Genomic DNA, 18,071 nt, shown 5'->3' with positions numbered 1-18,071 from the left:
ACCCACTATTTTGTTTCCTTCTTAGCAAAGATAGAAAATTATTCATGGATTACCTGGTACGCATGTGGTGAAAGAAAAAAGAATGTATTTTGCAATCAGAAGATCTAGATCCAGTTGTCTTGTTTTTAATTTCCTAACCAAACAAAGATGAAAAAATTACACAGTTCACTGAACTTCAGTTTCCTAATCCATTAAAAGGTAATACAAAATAGTTAGCTTATTTATTTTATAGGGTCATTGCACGGTTCAAAGGAGATTATGTTCATGAGGTCATGGATGTGTTTGTGAATGTTTGTCAATGCACCAAATATATGTAATTTGAAAGGCCATTAGAGATTTATCCTCTTTTTTCTTTTTATTAATGTGACTTGTTTTTAAAACTGTGCTCCATTCACACTCTGCAAATATACATTTTTTCTTTGCACTAGTGGAAGAAGAGTGTTAAATGCCAAAGCCACCCCTACCACCTCTGTAAGACATGTCATAACCAAGTTAGAATCATGTACATTACAGAGTGAAAAATATTACAAAGTGCTTACCTAATACCTGGGCTTCCCTCATAGCTCAGTTGGTAAAGAATCTGCCTGCAACACAGGAGACCCCAGTTCAATTTCTGGGTCGGGCAGATCTCCTGGAGAAGAGACAGGCTACCCACTCCAGTATTCTTGGGCTTCCCTTGTGGCTCAGCTGGTAAAGAATCTGCCTGCAATGTGGGAGACCTGGGTTGGGAAGATCCCCTGGAGAAGTGAAAGGCCAGTATTCTGGCCTGCAGAATTCCGTGGACTGTATAGTCCATGGGGTCACAAAGAGTCAGACACAACTGAGTGACTTTCACTTCACTATGTAATACCTAGCCCAAAGATTTAATTTTTATTAAATATTATGCTTATGTTTTAATAACCATTATATTTTGATGTCTTTCTAATGTGTTTGATGTTTTCAATTTTGATCTCTTTGATTGAATTTTACTTTATGTAATTTTAAAAATTGTGAAAATCACTTAAAAATTTTTTGATATTTGATATATTTCTTCTCTTTTCTATTATGTACTAATTAAGAAATTGTATTGCCTTAAAATTCACTTTGTAAAACTATCTTGTGGTTAATTCCTTTCTATTTTTTTAAACAGATTTTATCACTGTAAATTTCTTTTTTATCCATGCATTTTGATTTGATTAATTTCAGCCAAATTCTATGTGTTCACTGTCATAATCCAGAGTTTTTGGTAATATGCTGGTTGTTGCCTAAGTGATTAGTTTTAGTGCTTACCAATGTTAAAGAGCTTTATGAAAATTTGAACTTCTTTTGGCATAAGCTATTTCCTTAATTATTTAAATACATACAAATGCTGGGAGGAAAAAATGATAAATAAATAATTTAAGAATATCTATGTAATGTGCCACACTAAGGCACTGTATGAAAAATTATGGATGGATGTTCATGACATCGTACAGGAGGCAGTCAGTGATCAAGACCATCCCCAAGGAAAAAAAAATACAAAAAGGCAAAATAGTTGTCTGAGGAGGCCTTACAAATAGCTGAGAAAAGAAGAGAAGCAAGAGGCAAAGGAGAAAAGAAAAGATATACTCATTTGAACACAGGGTTCCAAAGAATAGCAAAGAGAGATAGGAAAGCCTTCCTCAGTGATCAACACAAAGAAATAGAGGAAAACAATAGAAGGGGAAAGACTAGAGATCACTTCAAGAAAAAGAGATATCAAGGGAACATTTCATAAAAAGATGGGCTCAATAAAGGACAGAAATGTTATGGACCTAAGAGAAGCAGAAGATATTAAGAAGAGGTGGAAAGAATACACAGAAGAACTATACAAAAAAGATCTTTATGACCCAGATAACCACGATGGTGTGATCACTCACCTAGAGCCAGACATCCTGGAATGTGAAGTTAAGTGGGCCTTAGGAAGAATCACTATGAACAAAGCAAGAGGAGGTGATGGAATTCCAGTTGAGCTATTACAAATCCTAAAAGATGATGCTGTGAAAGTGCTGCACTCAATATGCCAGCAAATTTGGAAAACTCAGTGGTAGCCACAGGACTAGGAAAGCTCAGTTTTCATTCCATTCCCAAAAAAGGCAATGCCAAAGAATGCTCAAACTACCACACAATTGCATTCATCTCACACTCTAGCAAAGTAATGCTCAAAATTCTCTAAGCCAGGCTTCAGCAGTATGTGAACCACGAACTTCCAGATGTTCAAGCTGGTTTTAGAAAAGGCAGAGGAACCAGAGATCAAATTGCCAACATCCGCTGGATCATTGAAAAAGCAAGAGAGTTCCAGAAAAAACATCTATTTCTGCTTTATTAACTATGCCAAAGCCTTTGACTGTGTGGATCACAATAAACTGTGGAAAATTCTTCAAGAGATGGGAATACCAGACCACGCGATCTGCCTCCTGAGACATCTGTATGCAAGTCAGGAAGCAACAGTTAGAACTGGACATGGAACAACAGGCTGGTTCCAAATAAGGAAAAGAGTACATCAAGGCTGTATATTGTCACCCTGACTAACTTATATGCGAAGTATATCATGCAAAATGCCAGGCTGGATTAAGCACAAGCTGGAATCAAGATTGCAGGGAGAAATATCAATAACCTCAGATATGCAGATGACACCACTCTTATGGCAGAAAGTGAAGAAGAACTAAAGAGCCTCTTGATGAAAGTGAAAGAGGAGAGTGAAAAAATTGGCTTAAAACTCAATATTCAGAAAACTAAGATCATGGCATCTGGTCCTGTCACTTCATGGCAAATAGATGGGGAAACAATAGAAACAATGACAGACTTTACTTTCTTGGGCTCCAAAATCACTACAGATGGTGACTGAAGCCATGAAATTAAAAGACACTTGCTCCTTGGAAGAAAATCTATGACCAAACTAGACAGTATATTAAAAAGCAAAGACATTACCCTGCTGACAAAGGTCGTGTAGTCAAGGCTATGGTTTATCCAGTAGTCATGTATGGATGTGAGAATTGGACTATTAAAAAAGCTGAGCACCAAAGAACTGATGCTTTTTAACTGTGGTGTTGGAGAAAACTCTTGAGAGTCCCTTGTACTGCCAGGAGATCCAACCAGTCAATCCTCAAGGAAATTAGTCCTGAATATTCATTGGAAGGACTGATGCTGAAGCTGAAACTCTAGTACTTTGGCCACCTGATGTGAAGAATTGACACCTTGGAAAAGACTCTGATGCTGGGAAAGAATGAAGGCAGAAGGAGAAGGGTACGCCAGAGGATGAGATGATTGGATGGCATCACTGACTCAAAGGATATGAGTTTGAGCAAGATTTGGGAGTTGGTAATGGACAGGGAAGCCTGGTGTGCTGCAATCCATGGGGTCACGAAGAGTTGGACACGACTGAGCGACTGAACTGAACTGAAGGCACAGTATAATTACAATAAAAAGAAAGACAGAGAACTTTTAGAATCAAGAGGAGAGAAACTTGTCATAGAAAGAGAACCCCCACAAGACTAAGAGCAAGTTTTTCATCATAAACCTTATAGGTCAGGAGAAATGGAATAATATGTTAAAAGAACTCAGAAAAAAGCAAAAACAAACCATATCATCCAAGAATACTACACTGAGCAAAAGAAACCTTCCAAATGAAAGAGAGGTAAAGACTCTCCCAGACAAACCAAAGCTGAAGGAGATCATCAATACCAGACTTCCCTTATAAGAAACACTAAAGGGAGTTCTTTAAGTTGAAATAAAAGACTATTAGACAGCAACATGATAGCAGAAGAAAGCACAAAACTTGTTAGTAAGGTAGACATAGAGACAAATACAAAATACTGTATTACTATAATATAGTGGGCAAATCAGTTTTGATTCTAGTACAAAAGATTAATGATAACAATATTTAAAAATAATTATTAAAATATTCTAAAAGTTAGACAGTATATGTAGATGTAAAATGTGACAATAATAATGTAAAGTACACAAAAGGGGAGAATGTAATATGTAGAGCTTTTCTGTTATCAAATTTGTTATTATCAGCTTTATAGCTGTTATAATTATAGATATGGAACCATAAAAGACCCTGATTTGCCAAAGCAGCCTTGAGGAAAAAAGATCAAAGCTGAGTGTGTCACTCTCCCAGATTTTAGACAACTGTACAAAGATACAGTAACCAAAACAACCTGATATACCACAAAAAACAGATACACACATCAGCAGAACAGATAGAGAGCCTAGGGAAAAACCTCATATACCTATGGTCAATTAATCTACAGTGAAGGATGTAAGAATATATAGTGGAAAAAAGACAAATCTCTCAACACGTGGTGTTGGAAAAAATGAACAGTTACATGTAAGACAATGAAATGAGTACATTTCCTTACACTAAATGTGTGTGTGTGTGTGTGTGTGTATATATATATATATATAAAACTCAATATGGATATATATACACACAACTCAATATGAAATAAAGAGGTGAATAAAGACCTGAAACCATGAGACATCTAGCAGAGAATATAGGCAGAACACTGTTTAACATAAATTGCAACAATAATTTTTTTGGATCTGTCTCCTAAGCTAAAAAAATTCAAGCAAAAATAAACAAATGAGATCTAATTAAATCTAAAAGTCTTTGCACATCAAAGGAAACCATGGATAAAAAAGAAAAGGTGGTCTATAGGATTCGAAAATAATATGACTGGCAAGGTGTTAATACCCAAAATACATAAATAGCCCATACAACTCAATATTTTAAAAAAAATTAAATAATTGGCAGAAGATCTGAATTGTCCAAAGAAGACATACAAATGGCTAACAGACACATGAACAGATACTCATCATCACTAACACATAAATGCACATCAAAACAAGTGTAAGATATAACCTCACACTTGTCAGAATGGCTATCATCAAAACAACTACAAATAATAAGTGTTGGTGATGATGTAGAGAAAAGAGAGCACCTGTACGCTGTTGATGGGAATGTAAATTGGTGCAGACACTTACAGTATGGAGGTTCCTAAAAAAAACTAAAAATAGAACTAATATATGATCTAGCAATTCCACTCCTGAGTATATATCTGGAAAAATCAAAGACACTAATTAAAAAGATATATGTACCCCAATGTTTATAGTAGGACTATTACTCAACCATAAAAAGAATGAAAATCTCCCATTTATAGTGATGTGAATGGACCTAGAAAATATGATTTGATAAAAACAAATATTGTATGATATCACTTACATGTGGGATCTAAAAATTAATACAGACAAAGGCTTTTTCTGTATAGCAAAACAGAAAAAGACACAGATATAGAAAGAGAACTAGTGGTTTCCAGTGGTGAAGGGGAAACGAGGAAGGACACAATTAGGCATATGAAATTAAGAGATACAAACTGTTAAAATAGATAAGCACCAAGTCTTCCCTGATGGCTCAGATGATACAGAATCTGCCTGCAATGTAGGAGACCTGGTTTCAATCCCTGGGTTGGGAAGATCCCCTGGAGAAGGGAATGGCTACCCACTCCAGTATTCTTGCCTGGAGAATTCCATGGACAGAGGAGCCTGGTGGGCTACAGTCCATGGGATTGCAAAAAGTCAGACATGACTGAGTGACTAAACACTTTCACTTTCAAGGATATAAGATATAGCACAGGGAATTATATCCATTATCTTGTAATAAGTTCTAGTGTAGTATAGTCTATCAAAATACTGACTTTCTATTGCTATACGTCGGAAACTAATATAATATTGTGAGTCAACTACACTTCAATTAAAAAACTAAAAATTAAAAAGAAGCAAGACTTAACTATTTCCTGTGTATAAGACTCTCAGTTTCTCACTTTAGACCTAAGGACACACAAAGACTGAAAGTGAAGTGATAGGAAAAGATATTCCACGAAGTAGGTAACCAAAAGTGGTTGTAGTTACTTCAGACAAAATAGATTTTAAGTAAAAATGTCACAAGAGACAAAAGAAGACATTAATATAAAAACTGAGAGAGTCAATTGACCAGGAAGATTTAATAAATATCTCTATCTTTCTATCCCCAACATCAGAGTACCTAAATATATAAACACTGAATGGAGAAATAAACAGCAATACAATAATAGTAGAAATTTGAATACATCATTTTAAATAGTAAATAGAAATAATAAAGAAATAGATAACTTGAAGAACATTATAGACCAAATTGACCTAAAAGACATACACAAAACATCCCACCCAACACTAGCAAAATACATATTACTTTCAAAGGTACACATATCTTTGCATGTTTCACCACAAAATAAATTTTAACAAATCTAAGAAGATTGATCTCATCCCAAGTATCTTTTCTATCCACAATGGAATGAAACTAGAAATCAATAGCAGGGTAAAAACTGGAGAATTCACAAATACATGACAATTTGCAACACCCTTTTGAACAACAGTAGATCAAAGAATGCTAAAAAGAATTTATAAAATGCCTCAAGACAAGCAAAAGTGAAATCACAACATACCAAAACATATGGGATGTACATATACAGTACTAAGAAGGAATGTCATAGTGATTAGTGTCTATATATAAAAGGAAGAAAGATCTCAAATCAGCTACCCAGCTTTACATTTCAGTGTGCTGGGGGGACAGTGGTTTCGCTCTCACAAGCACGACAAGGTGTGATGACAACCTGGCCAAAGCACGTACGATTGCCTGCATGGTGTGAGGCAGCGTATTTGGAGAGGAGTTTTGAGTTAGCAAGATGGCCTTGTGTACAAAGCATGTTAATTGCTGTCCAATAACAAAGCTCAGAGAAGCAATAAAAACAATGGTAGCTAGCTACTAATAGTACTATACACCAGAGAGAAGCAATAAAAGCAATGGTAGCTAGCTACTAATAGTACTATACACCAGAGAGAAGCAATAAAAACAATAGTACTATACTATACACCAGAGAGAAGCAATAAAAACAATGGTAGCTAGCTACTAATAAAACAAGAGAGAAGCAATAAAACAATGGTAGCTAGCTACTAATAGTACTATACACCAGAGAGAAGCAATAAAAACAATGGTAGCTAGCTACTAATAGTACTATACACCAGAGAGAAGCAATAAAAACAATGGTAGCTAGGTACTAATAGTACTATACACCAGAGAGAAGCAATAAAAGCAATGGTAGCTAGGTACTAATAGTACTATACACCAGAGAGAAGAAATAAAAACAATGGTAGCTAGCTACTAATAGTACTATACACCAGAGAGAAGCAATAAAAACAATGGTAGCTAGCTACTAATAGTACTATACACCAGAGAGAAGCAATAAAAACAATGGTAGCTAGCTACTAATAGTACTATACACCAGAGAGAAGCAATAAAAACAATGGTAGCTAGCTACTAATAGTACTATACACCAGAGAGAAGCAATAAAAACAATGGTAGCTAGCTACTAATAGTACTATACACCAGAGAGAAGCAATAAAAACAATGGTAGCTAGCTACTAATAGTACTATACACCAGAGAGAAGCAATAAAAACAATGGTAGCTAGCTACTAATAGTACTATACACCAGAGAGAAGCAATAAAAACAATGGTAGCTAGCTACTAATAGTACTATACACCAGAGAGAAGCAATAAAAACAATGGTAGCTAGCTACTAATAGTACTATACACCAGAGAGAAGCAATAAAAACAATGGTAGCTAGCTACTAATAGTACTATACACCAGAGAGAAGCAATAAAAACAATGGTAGCTAGCTACTAATAGTACTATACACCAGAGAGAAGCAATAAAAACAATGGTAGCTAGCTACTAATAGTACTATACACCAGAGAGAAGCAATAAAAACAATGGTAGCTAGCTACTAATAGTACTATACACCAGAGAGAAGCAATAAAAACAATGGTAGCTAGCTACTAATAGTACTATACACCAGAGAGAAGCAATAAAAACAATGGTAGCTAGCTACTAATAGTACTATACACCAGAGAGAAGCAATAAAAACAATGGTAGCTAGCTACTAATAGTACTATACACCAGAGAGAAGCAATAAAAACAATGGTAGCTAGCTACTAATAGTACTATACACCAGAGAGAAGCAATAAAAACAATGGTAGCTAGCTACTAATAGTACTATACACCAGAGAGAAGCAATAAAAACAATGGTAGCTAGCTACTAATAGTACTATACACCAGAGAGAAGCAATAAAAGCAATGGTAGCTAGCTACTAATAGTACTATACACCAGAGAGAAGCAATAAAAACAATGGTAGCTAGCTACTAATAGTACTATACACCAGAGAGAAGCAATAAAAACAATGGTAGCTAGCTACTAATAGTACTATACACCAGAGAGAAAACAATAAAAACAATGGTAGCTAATAGTACTATACACCAGAGAGAAGCAATAAAAGCAATGGTAGCTAGCTACTAATAGTACTATACACCAGAGAGAAGCAATAAAAGCAATGGTAGCTAGCTACTAATAGTACTATACACCAGAGAGAAGCAATAAAAGCAATGGTAGCTAGCTACTAATAGTACTATACACCAGAGAGAAGCAGAATGGTAGCAATAAAACTATACAATGGTAGCTAGCTACTAATAGTACTATACACCAGAGAGAAGCAATAAAAGCAATGGTGGCTAGCTACTAATAGTACTATACACCAGAGAGAAGCAAATAAAAGCAATGGTAGCTAGCTACTAATAGTACTATACACCAGAGAGAAGCAATAAAAACAATGGTAGCTAGCTACTAATAGTACTATACACCAGAGAGAAGCAATAAAAACAATGGTAGCTAGCTACTAATAGTACTATACACCAGAGAGAAGCAATAAAAACAATGGTAGCTAGCTACTAATAGTACTATACACCAGAGAGAAGCAATAAAACAATGGTAGCTAGCTACTAATAGTACTATACACCAGAGAGAAGCAATAAAAACAATGGTAGCTAGCTACTAATAGTACTATACACCAGAGAGAAGCAATAAAAACAATGGTAGCTAGCTACTAATAGTACTATACACCAGAGAGAAGCAATAAAAAACAATGGTAGCTAGCTACTAATAGTACTATACACCAGAGAGAAGCAATAAAAGCAATGGTAGCTAGCTACTAATAGTACTATACACCAGAGAGAAGCAATAAAAGCAATGGTAGCTAGCTACTAATAGTACTATACACCAGAGAGAAGCAATAAAAGCAATGGTAGCTAGCTACTAATAGTACTATACACCAGAGAGAAGCAATAAAAGCAATGGTAGCTAGCTACTAATAGTACTATACACCAGAGAGAAGCAATAAAAACAATGGTAGCTAGCTACTAATAGTACTATACACCAGAGAGAAGCAATAAAAGCAATGGTAGCTAGCTACTAATAGTACTATACACCAGAGAGAAGCAATAAAAGCAATGGTAGCTAGCTACTAATAGTACTATACACCAGAGAGAAGCAATAAAAGCAATGGTAGCTAGCTACTAATAGTACTATACACAGAGAGAAGCAATAAAAACAATGGTAGCTAGCTACTAATAGTACTATACACCAGAGAGAAGAAATAAAAACAATGGTAGCTAGCTACTAATAGTACTATACACCAGAGAGAAGCAATAAAAACAATGGTAGCTAGCTACTAATAGTACTATACACCAGAGAGAAGCAATAAAAACAATGGTAGCTAGGTACTAATAGTACTATACACCAGAGAGAAGCAATAAAAACAATGGTAGCTAGCTACTAATAGTACTATACACCAGAGAGAAGCAATAAAAACAATGGTAGCTAGCTACTAATAGTACTATACACCAGAGAGAAGCAATAAAAACAATGGTAGCTAGCTACTAATAGTACTATACACCAGAGAGAAGCAATAAAAACAATGGTAGCTAGCTACTAATAGTACTATACACCAGAGAGAAGCAATAAAAGCAATGGTAGCTAGCTACTACTAATAGTACTATACACCAGAGAGAAGCAATAAAAACAATGGTAGCTAGCTACTAATAGTACTATACACCAGAGAGAAGCAATAAAAGCAATGGTAGCTAGCTACTAATAGTACTATACACCAGAGAGAAGCAATAAAAGCAATGGTAGCTAGCTACTAATAGTACTATACACCAGAGAGAAGCAATAAAAGCAATGGTAGCTAGCTACTAATAGTACTATACACCAGAGAGAAGCAATAAAAACAATGGTAGCTAGCTACTAATAGTACTATACACCAGAGAGAAGCAATAAAAGCAATGGTAGCTAGCTACTAATAGTACTATACACCAGAGAGAAGCAATAAAAACAATGGTAGCTAGCTACTAATAGTACTATACACCAGAGAGAAGCAATAAAAACAATGGTAGCTAGCTACTAATAGTACTATACACCAGAGAGAAGCAATAAAAACAATGGTAGCTAGCTACTAATAGTACTATACACCAGAGAGAAGCAATAAAAACAATGGTAGCTAGCTACTAATAGTACTATACACCAGAGAGAAGCAATAAAAACAATGGTAGCTAGCTACTAATAGTACTATACACCAGAGAGAAGCAATAAAAACAATGGTAGCTAGCTACTAATAGTACTATACACCAGAGAGAAGCAATAAAAACAATGGTAGCTAGCTACTAATAGTACTATACACCAGAGAGAAGCAATAAAAACAATGGTAGCTACTAATAATAGTACTATACACCAGAGAGAAGCAATAAAAGCAATGGTAGCTAGCTACTAATAGTACTATACACCAGAGAGAAGCAATAAAAAGCAATGGTAGCTAGCTACTAATAGTACTATACACCAGAGAGAAGCAATAAAAACAATGGTAGCTAGCTACTAATAGTACTATACACCAGAGAGAAGCAATAAAAACAATGGTAGCTAGCTACTAATAGTACTATACACCAGAGAGAAGCAATAAAAACAATGGTAGCTAGCTACTAATAGTACTATACACCAGAGAGAAGCAATAAAAACAATGGTAGCTAGCTACTAATAGTACTATACACCAGAGAGAAGCAATAAAAACAATGGTAGCTAGCTACTAATAGTACTATACACCAGAGAAGCAATAAAAACAATGGTACTAGCTAGCAATAAAACAAATAGTACTATACACCAGAGAGAAGCAATAAAAACAATGGCAGCTAGCTACTAATAGTACTATACACCAGAGAGAAGCAATAAAAACAATGGCAGCTAGCTACTAATAGTACTATACACCAGAGAGAAGCAATAAAAGCAATGGCAGCTAGCTACTAATAGTACTATACACCAGAGAGAAGCAATAAAAGCAATGGCAGCTAGCTACTAATAGTACTATACACCAGAGAGAAGCAATAAAAACAATGGCAGCTAGCTACTAATAGTACTATACACCAGAGAGAAGCAATAAAAACAATGGCAGCTAGCTACTAATAGTACTATACACCAGAGAGAAGCAATAAAAAACAATGGCAGCTAGCTACTAATAGTACTATACACCAGAGAGAAGCAATAAAAACAATGGCAGCTAGCTACTAATAGTACTATACACCAGAGAGAAGCAATAAAAACAATGGCAGCTAGCTACTAATAGTACTATACACCAGAGAGAAGCAATAAAAACAATGGCAGCTAGCTACTAATAGTACTATACACCAGAGAGAAGCAATAAAAGCAATGGCAGCTAGCTACTAATAGTACTATACACCAGAGAGAAGCAATAAAAGCAATGGTAGCTAGCTACTAATAGTACTATACACCAGAGAGAAGCAATAAAAGCAATGGTAGCTAGCTACTAATAGTACTATACACCAGAGAGAAGCAATAAAAGCAATGGTAGCTAGCTACTAATAGTACTATACACCAGAGAGAAGCAATAAAAACAATGGTAGCTAACTAATAGTACTATACACCAGAGAGAAGCAATAAAACAATGGTAGCTAGCTACTAATAGTACTATACACCAGAGAGAAGCAATAAAAACAATGGTAGCTAGCTACTAAGTAACACCAGACAATAAAAACAATGGTAACTAAACAATGAGTAAAAACAATGGCTACTAATAGTACTATACACCAGAGAGAAGCAATAAAAACAATGGTAGCTAGCTACTAATAGTACTATACACCAGAGAGAAGCAATAAAAACAATGGTAGCTAGCTACTAATAGTACTATACACCAGAGAGAAGCAATAAAACAATGGTAGCTAGCTACTAATAGTACTATACACCAGAGAGAAGCAATAAAAACAATGGTAGCTAGCTACTAATAGTACTATACACCAGAGAGAAGCAATAAAAACAATGGTAGCTAGCTACTAATAGTACTATACACCAGAGAGAAAGCAATAAAAACAATGGTAGCTAGCTACTAATAGTACTATACACCAGAGAGAAGCAATAAAAACAATGGTAGCTAGCTACTAATAGTACTATACACCAGAGAGAAGCAATAAAACAATGGTAGCTAGCTACTAATAGTACTATACACCAGAGAGAAGCAATAAAAACAATGGTAGCTAGCTACTAATAGTACTATACACCAGAGAGAAGCAATAAAAACAATGGTAGCTAGCTACTAATAGTACTATACACCAGAGAGAAGCAATAAAAGCAATGGTAGCTAGCTACTACTAATAGTACTATACACCAGAGAGAAGCAATAAAAGCAATGGTAGCTAGCTACTAATAGTACTATACACCAGAGAGAAGCAATAAAAGCAATGGTAGCTAGCTACTAATAGTACTATACACAGAGAGAAGCAATAAAAACAATGGTAGCTAGCTACTAATAGTACTATACACCAGAGAGAAGCAATAAAAGCAATGGTAGCTAGCTACTAATAGTACTATACACCAGAGAGAAGCAATAAAAAAACAATGGTAGCTAGCTACTAATAGTACTATACACCAGAGAGAAGCAATAAAAACAATGGTAGCTAGCTACTAATAGTACTATACACCAGAGAGAAGCAATAAAAAACAATGGTAGCTAGCTACTAGTAGTACTATACACCAGAGAGAAGCAATAAAAACAATGGTAGCTAGCTACTAATAGTACTATACACCAGAGAGAAGCAATAAAAACAATGGCAGCTAGCTACTAATAGTACTATACACCAGAGAGAAGCAATAAAAACAATGGCAGCTAGCTACTAATAGTACTATACACCAGAGAGAAGCAATAAAAACAATGGTAGCTAGCTACTAATAGTACTATACACCAGAGAGAAGCAATAAAAACAATGGTAGCTAGGTACTAATAGTACTATACACCAGAGAGAAGCAATAAAAACAATGGTAGCTAGGTACTAATAGTACTATACACCAGAGAGAAGCAATAAAAACAATGGTAGCTAGCTACTAATAGTACTATACACCAGAGAGAAGCAATAAAAGCAATGGTAGCTAGCTACTAATAGTACTATACACCAGAGAGAAGCAATAAAAGCAATGGTAGCTAGCTACTAATAGTACTATACACCAGAGAGAAGCAATAAAAACAATGGTAGCTAGCTACTAATAGTACTATACACCAGATGTTGTTCTACTGCTGAACTTCCATTAGTGGCTTTATTTCTCAGCATAATTCTGTCACTCAGATGCTAACATTTCCCTTTCACAGATGAAAAATATTAGATACAGAGAGAATAAATGACTTCCTCCAAGGAAAAAATTATATTTACAGGTTTTGGAGATTAGGACCTGCGCATCTTTGCATGACATTACTCTGTCTAACTATGAATATATTAGGTAACATGGTAAGGGGATATTAAGTTTGCAAATGGAGTTAAGGTTGCTAATCAGATGACCTTGAAGAGATTGTCCTATGCTGTCTTTGTTAACTCAGTGTAATCCCAATCTCATCTTTAAGCATGGATGAGAGAGAAGAAAATTCAACAACAATGTGATGCAATGTAACAAGTATTTGATTGACCATCACTAGCTTTGAATATGGAAGAGAGTTATTAGTCAAGAACTTTGGACAGTTTCTAGAAACTGGAAAAGACAAGGAAATTAACTTTTCTCTAGAGTCTCCAGAAAGGAACACAACCCTACCAAAACCTTGGTTTTAGCCCAGTGAGACCTATTTCAGACTTCTCGACTTCAGAATTGTATGATTATTACAAAAATTTGTGTTGTTTTATTCCATTAAGGACATAGATATGCACACACACCTATACATATGTGTACATTTGCATGTCAGTGTCAAGTGGTGATAAATGCTATGAAAAAAATCAATTTGGTTGAAGAGTTATGTACAGGAAATGCTATCCATATATATGGGTGATATATGGTGTAGTGGTCAGGGATGAGGTAATGTTTAAACAGAGATTTGAGTGAGATGAAAGTGCAAGATCTGGGAGAAGAATATTTCAGATGAGGAAACAGTAAGTACAAGTTTCTCCAAGTCAGAATTGCACTTTGCATCTTGAGAAATAGCAATAGGACAGAGGCAATGAGCCAGAGGAAAACTGTGGGATTGTGATTCTATTGGTGGATAAAAATAGGATAGTTATCCTAATGATTTCTGGAAAAGGAATAGGAATGAAGGTGGACTGAGACAACTTTTACTTTTCCCTGTTATTTATATTTTTTTGATGATGATACATTACTTTTATGTTTTTAAAGAATTTTCATTATAACACAGCAGTACAAGACATCTGAAGCACAGAAACAAGTATAAAGATGAGCAGTGTACTGGCAGGGTTTTCATAACTTACTTGATTCTGCTCAAAAATTGAAGGAAAGGGGTAAGAAAGAATCATACCATGCTGTTGTTATTCGAGATTATTTGCTATCTATTTGCACTTTTACACACTGTACATGCTGAGTCTATATACACTCCTCAGAAACAACATGTGCATTTGTATGTGTGTGGGCACATATGTTTGCTTGAAGCTGAATTATTTGGTATGAAGGGGAATATTTGGAAGTATAGAATGACAAGGATTATTTAAAAATCCATTTATAAATCCATGCTTACCAGAACATCTTGAAGATAGCAATATTATGGAAACTCACAGATACTTTAGCAACATGGAGTACCATTGAGATCATGGGATTTCAGGCTGCCTGAGTTCAGACCTTGGATTCACCACTTACCACTTAGGGACCTAGAGGAAGTCATTCAACCTCTTAAAGTTTTTTTTCTCCATCTGAAAAAGGAGATAATAGCACATGGCTGACTGAATTGTGATAATTAATACACCCACTAGTAGTACTAAAACAGGCTTCCCTAGTGGCTCCATGAAAACAAATCCACCTGCAATGCAGGAGATGCTGGTTCAATCTCTGGGTTGGGAAGATCCCCTGGAGGAGGACATGGCAACCCACTCCAGTATTCTTGCCTGAAGAGTTCCATGGACAGAGGAACCTGGCAGTCTACAGTCACAAAGAGTCTAGGGTCACAAAGAGTCAGATACAATTGAAGCAACTGAGTACACACGCATGCAGAACTGAAACACTAGGACAGGACTTCCCTGGTGGTACAGTGGATGAGAATCCTGCCAGTGCAGGGCACACAGGTTCAGTCCCTGGTCTGGGAATGTTCCACATGCCATGGAGCAACTAAGCCCATGCACCACAATTACTGAAGCCCATACACCTAGAGTTCTGCAACAAGGGAAGCCACCACATTGAGAAGCTCCATCTGCCATAACTAGAGAAAGCCTGCACAGCCAGTGCTCAGTTCAGTTCAGTTGCTCAGTTGTGTCTGACTCTTTGCAATCCCAAGGACTGCAGTGCACCAGGCCTCCCTATCCATCACCAACTCCCGGGGTTTACTCAAACTCATGTCCATTGAGTTGGTGATGCTATCCAACCATCCCATCCTCTGTCGTCCCCTTTTCCCACCATCATTCTTTCCCAGCATAAGGGTCTTTTCCAATGAGTCAGTTCTTTGCATCAGGTGGCCAAAGTATTGGAGCTTCAGCTTCAGCATCAGTCCTCCCAATGAATATTCAGACTGATTTCCTTTAGGATGGACTGGTTGGATTATTACACATCCAGTGTAACCAAAATGAAAACAAAAAATAAAACACTGGTATAGTGTCTTGCATAACAGTAAGTGCTCAATATACTATTATTGTGATTGTTTCTCTGGTCTTTATTATTGGACTGCAATTAACATAGTTTATATGCACTGATGACTTGCTAACTTGAAGCTTTTCTATAAATATGCTTCAAGAGACTGCACAGGCAACTTTATTTGCTTTAGCTAGTTTGTCGTCATCTTGGATACACATGCAAATGAAATCACTACAACTGCCGATGTTTAAAAGCAAAATAATCCAGCACATCATGCTACCCCTAGACAATAGAATTGGTCCAAATGCATTAGCCAGTAGCTTCTCCTGGTGACTGCTTCTTGGCTTAAATATTACTTAAATATTTCATCAGAATAGACTTTACCAGTAATCTCTGAAAAACAAACAGACCTTATGTTCCCTGGACAAAGTTAAAAAAGACCTTATATAACACGATTGCAATTGAGTTTAATCTCTGGTCTTTATTCAACTAGATAAAACTATAAATTTGAGGAAAACATTTTAAATAATGATCAACGTGAGCCCTGGTTGAGTTTTTGATTTCTTCTAGTCTTCTCTGCATGTGTGAGCGCTCAGTCATGTCTGACTCTGTGACACTTGGACCATAGCCTACTAGGCTCCTCTCTCATGTGATTCTCCAGACAGGAATACTGGAGTGGGTTGCCATGCTCTCCTCCAGGGGATCTTCCTGACCCAGGGATCAAATCCGCATCTCTTATGTCTCCTACATTGGCAGGCAGGTTCTGTATTACCACTAGCATCACCTGGGAAGCCCTATGAGGGTTTAAAGGCTTTATTACCATATGTAAAATAGATAGCCAACGGGAATTTGCTGTATGGCTCAGGAAACTCAAAGAGGGCCTCTGTATCAACTTAGAGGGGTGGGATGGGGAGGGAGGTGGGAGGGAATTCAAAAGGGAGGGAATATGTATACCTATGGCTGATTCATTTTGAAGTTTGACAGAAAACAACAAAATTCTGTAAAGCAATTATTCTTCATTAAAAAAATAAATTTATGAAAAGGCTTTGATCCAAGAGTTTTCCATTTACAATCTAGATGGCTTCATGCAAACTTCCCAATTTCCGTTAGTCTTGATTTCCTTAATACTGTGCTCAAGGATTGCTTTTCCCTGTCTGTGAAAAAAATCCCAATACAGTCTATATCATTCAGTGCTTCATGGTTTTATGACAAAAGCAAGAGACAGGATTATCACTTTTACCCATTGCATACGGAAAAATTAACTGACCATCCCAAGTCATCAACTAGGCTTTTGGGCCAGGTCTTTTAGTTATAACAGATCTCTTTTCCATCAGACTATATTATTTAAATTAATAGAATAAAAATGCTATTTTCTTTTTAAAAAATTAAATAGATCAAGACCACAAAGTGATTCACAAGACTGATAAATCTTCTCTGTCAATAGGTCAAATATAAGATTTTTTTAAAAAACATATTATCCATTATACAAAGACTACTTTTATTTGAATCATATTTTTTGTAAGTACCTTTTGTTCCATCAAGAATGAAGAGAGGATTCCAAAATCTTTCTAAATTTTCAACATTAATAAATTCTAAGCCAGAAATGTCACTAAAGAAATACTTTTTCTGATTTAAAGACTGATGTATACCAAGATAAGTATCATTCTGTATTTTAATGTATGCTTCTTTCAAAAACTCTAATTTGAAATATAAATGTTCTTTTAAAAAGACTGGCTGCCTTTTCTTGAAATAGAAATTCCCCCTTTTACTTATTTTAGTTTGAAAATACAAAACTCATTCCACCTTGAATCCATTGCAGCAGTTTCTAGTTGTCTTTTTCTCGGAAGGTTGTGTCTCTGCTGTCTTATCCGAATGATGATTTTGGTCCATCATTGAACTGCATATATCATGTGAATGTTTCCAGTTGTTGTTGATGTTTAGTTCAAAGTGATCACCTTTTGAGAGAGAAAAAGTGTTTTATTTCACGTTAACAATTCAGAAATGAGAAAAACCTCAAGGTCAACATCCATCGATCAATAATTCCACAAATATTCATGTAGGATTTATTATGTCCTGATGAGGCAGAAATGCTAGA

At 35.8% G+C, this 18,071-nt stretch overlaps 1 protein-coding gene across 1 annotated transcript in view; it reads right to left on the bottom strand.

Moving 5' to 3' along the window:
- The window catches only part of LOC102286647 (solute carrier organic anion transporter family member 1B3), an 81,611-nt gene extending 63,742 nt beyond the window's left edge, over positions 1–17,869 (bottom strand). The window contains exon 1 of the mRNA XM_005893222.3: positions 17,780–17,869. Coding sequence (XP_005893284.2) covers positions 17,780–17,869 — 90 coding nt within the window. The remainder of the gene's footprint in view (positions 1–17,779) is intronic.
- Positions 17,870–18,071: the final 202 nt, after the last annotated feature.

Source organism: Bos mutus, chromosome 5, assembly GCF_027580195.1.
Source record: "Bos mutus isolate GX-2022 chromosome 5, NWIPB_WYAK_1.1, whole genome shotgun sequence".
Classification (NCBI taxonomy): Eukaryota; Metazoa; Chordata; class Mammalia; order Artiodactyla; family Bovidae; genus Bos; species Bos mutus.
Note: the sequence above shows the minus strand (reverse complement) of the source record. Positions and strands in the feature narration are given on the sequence as shown.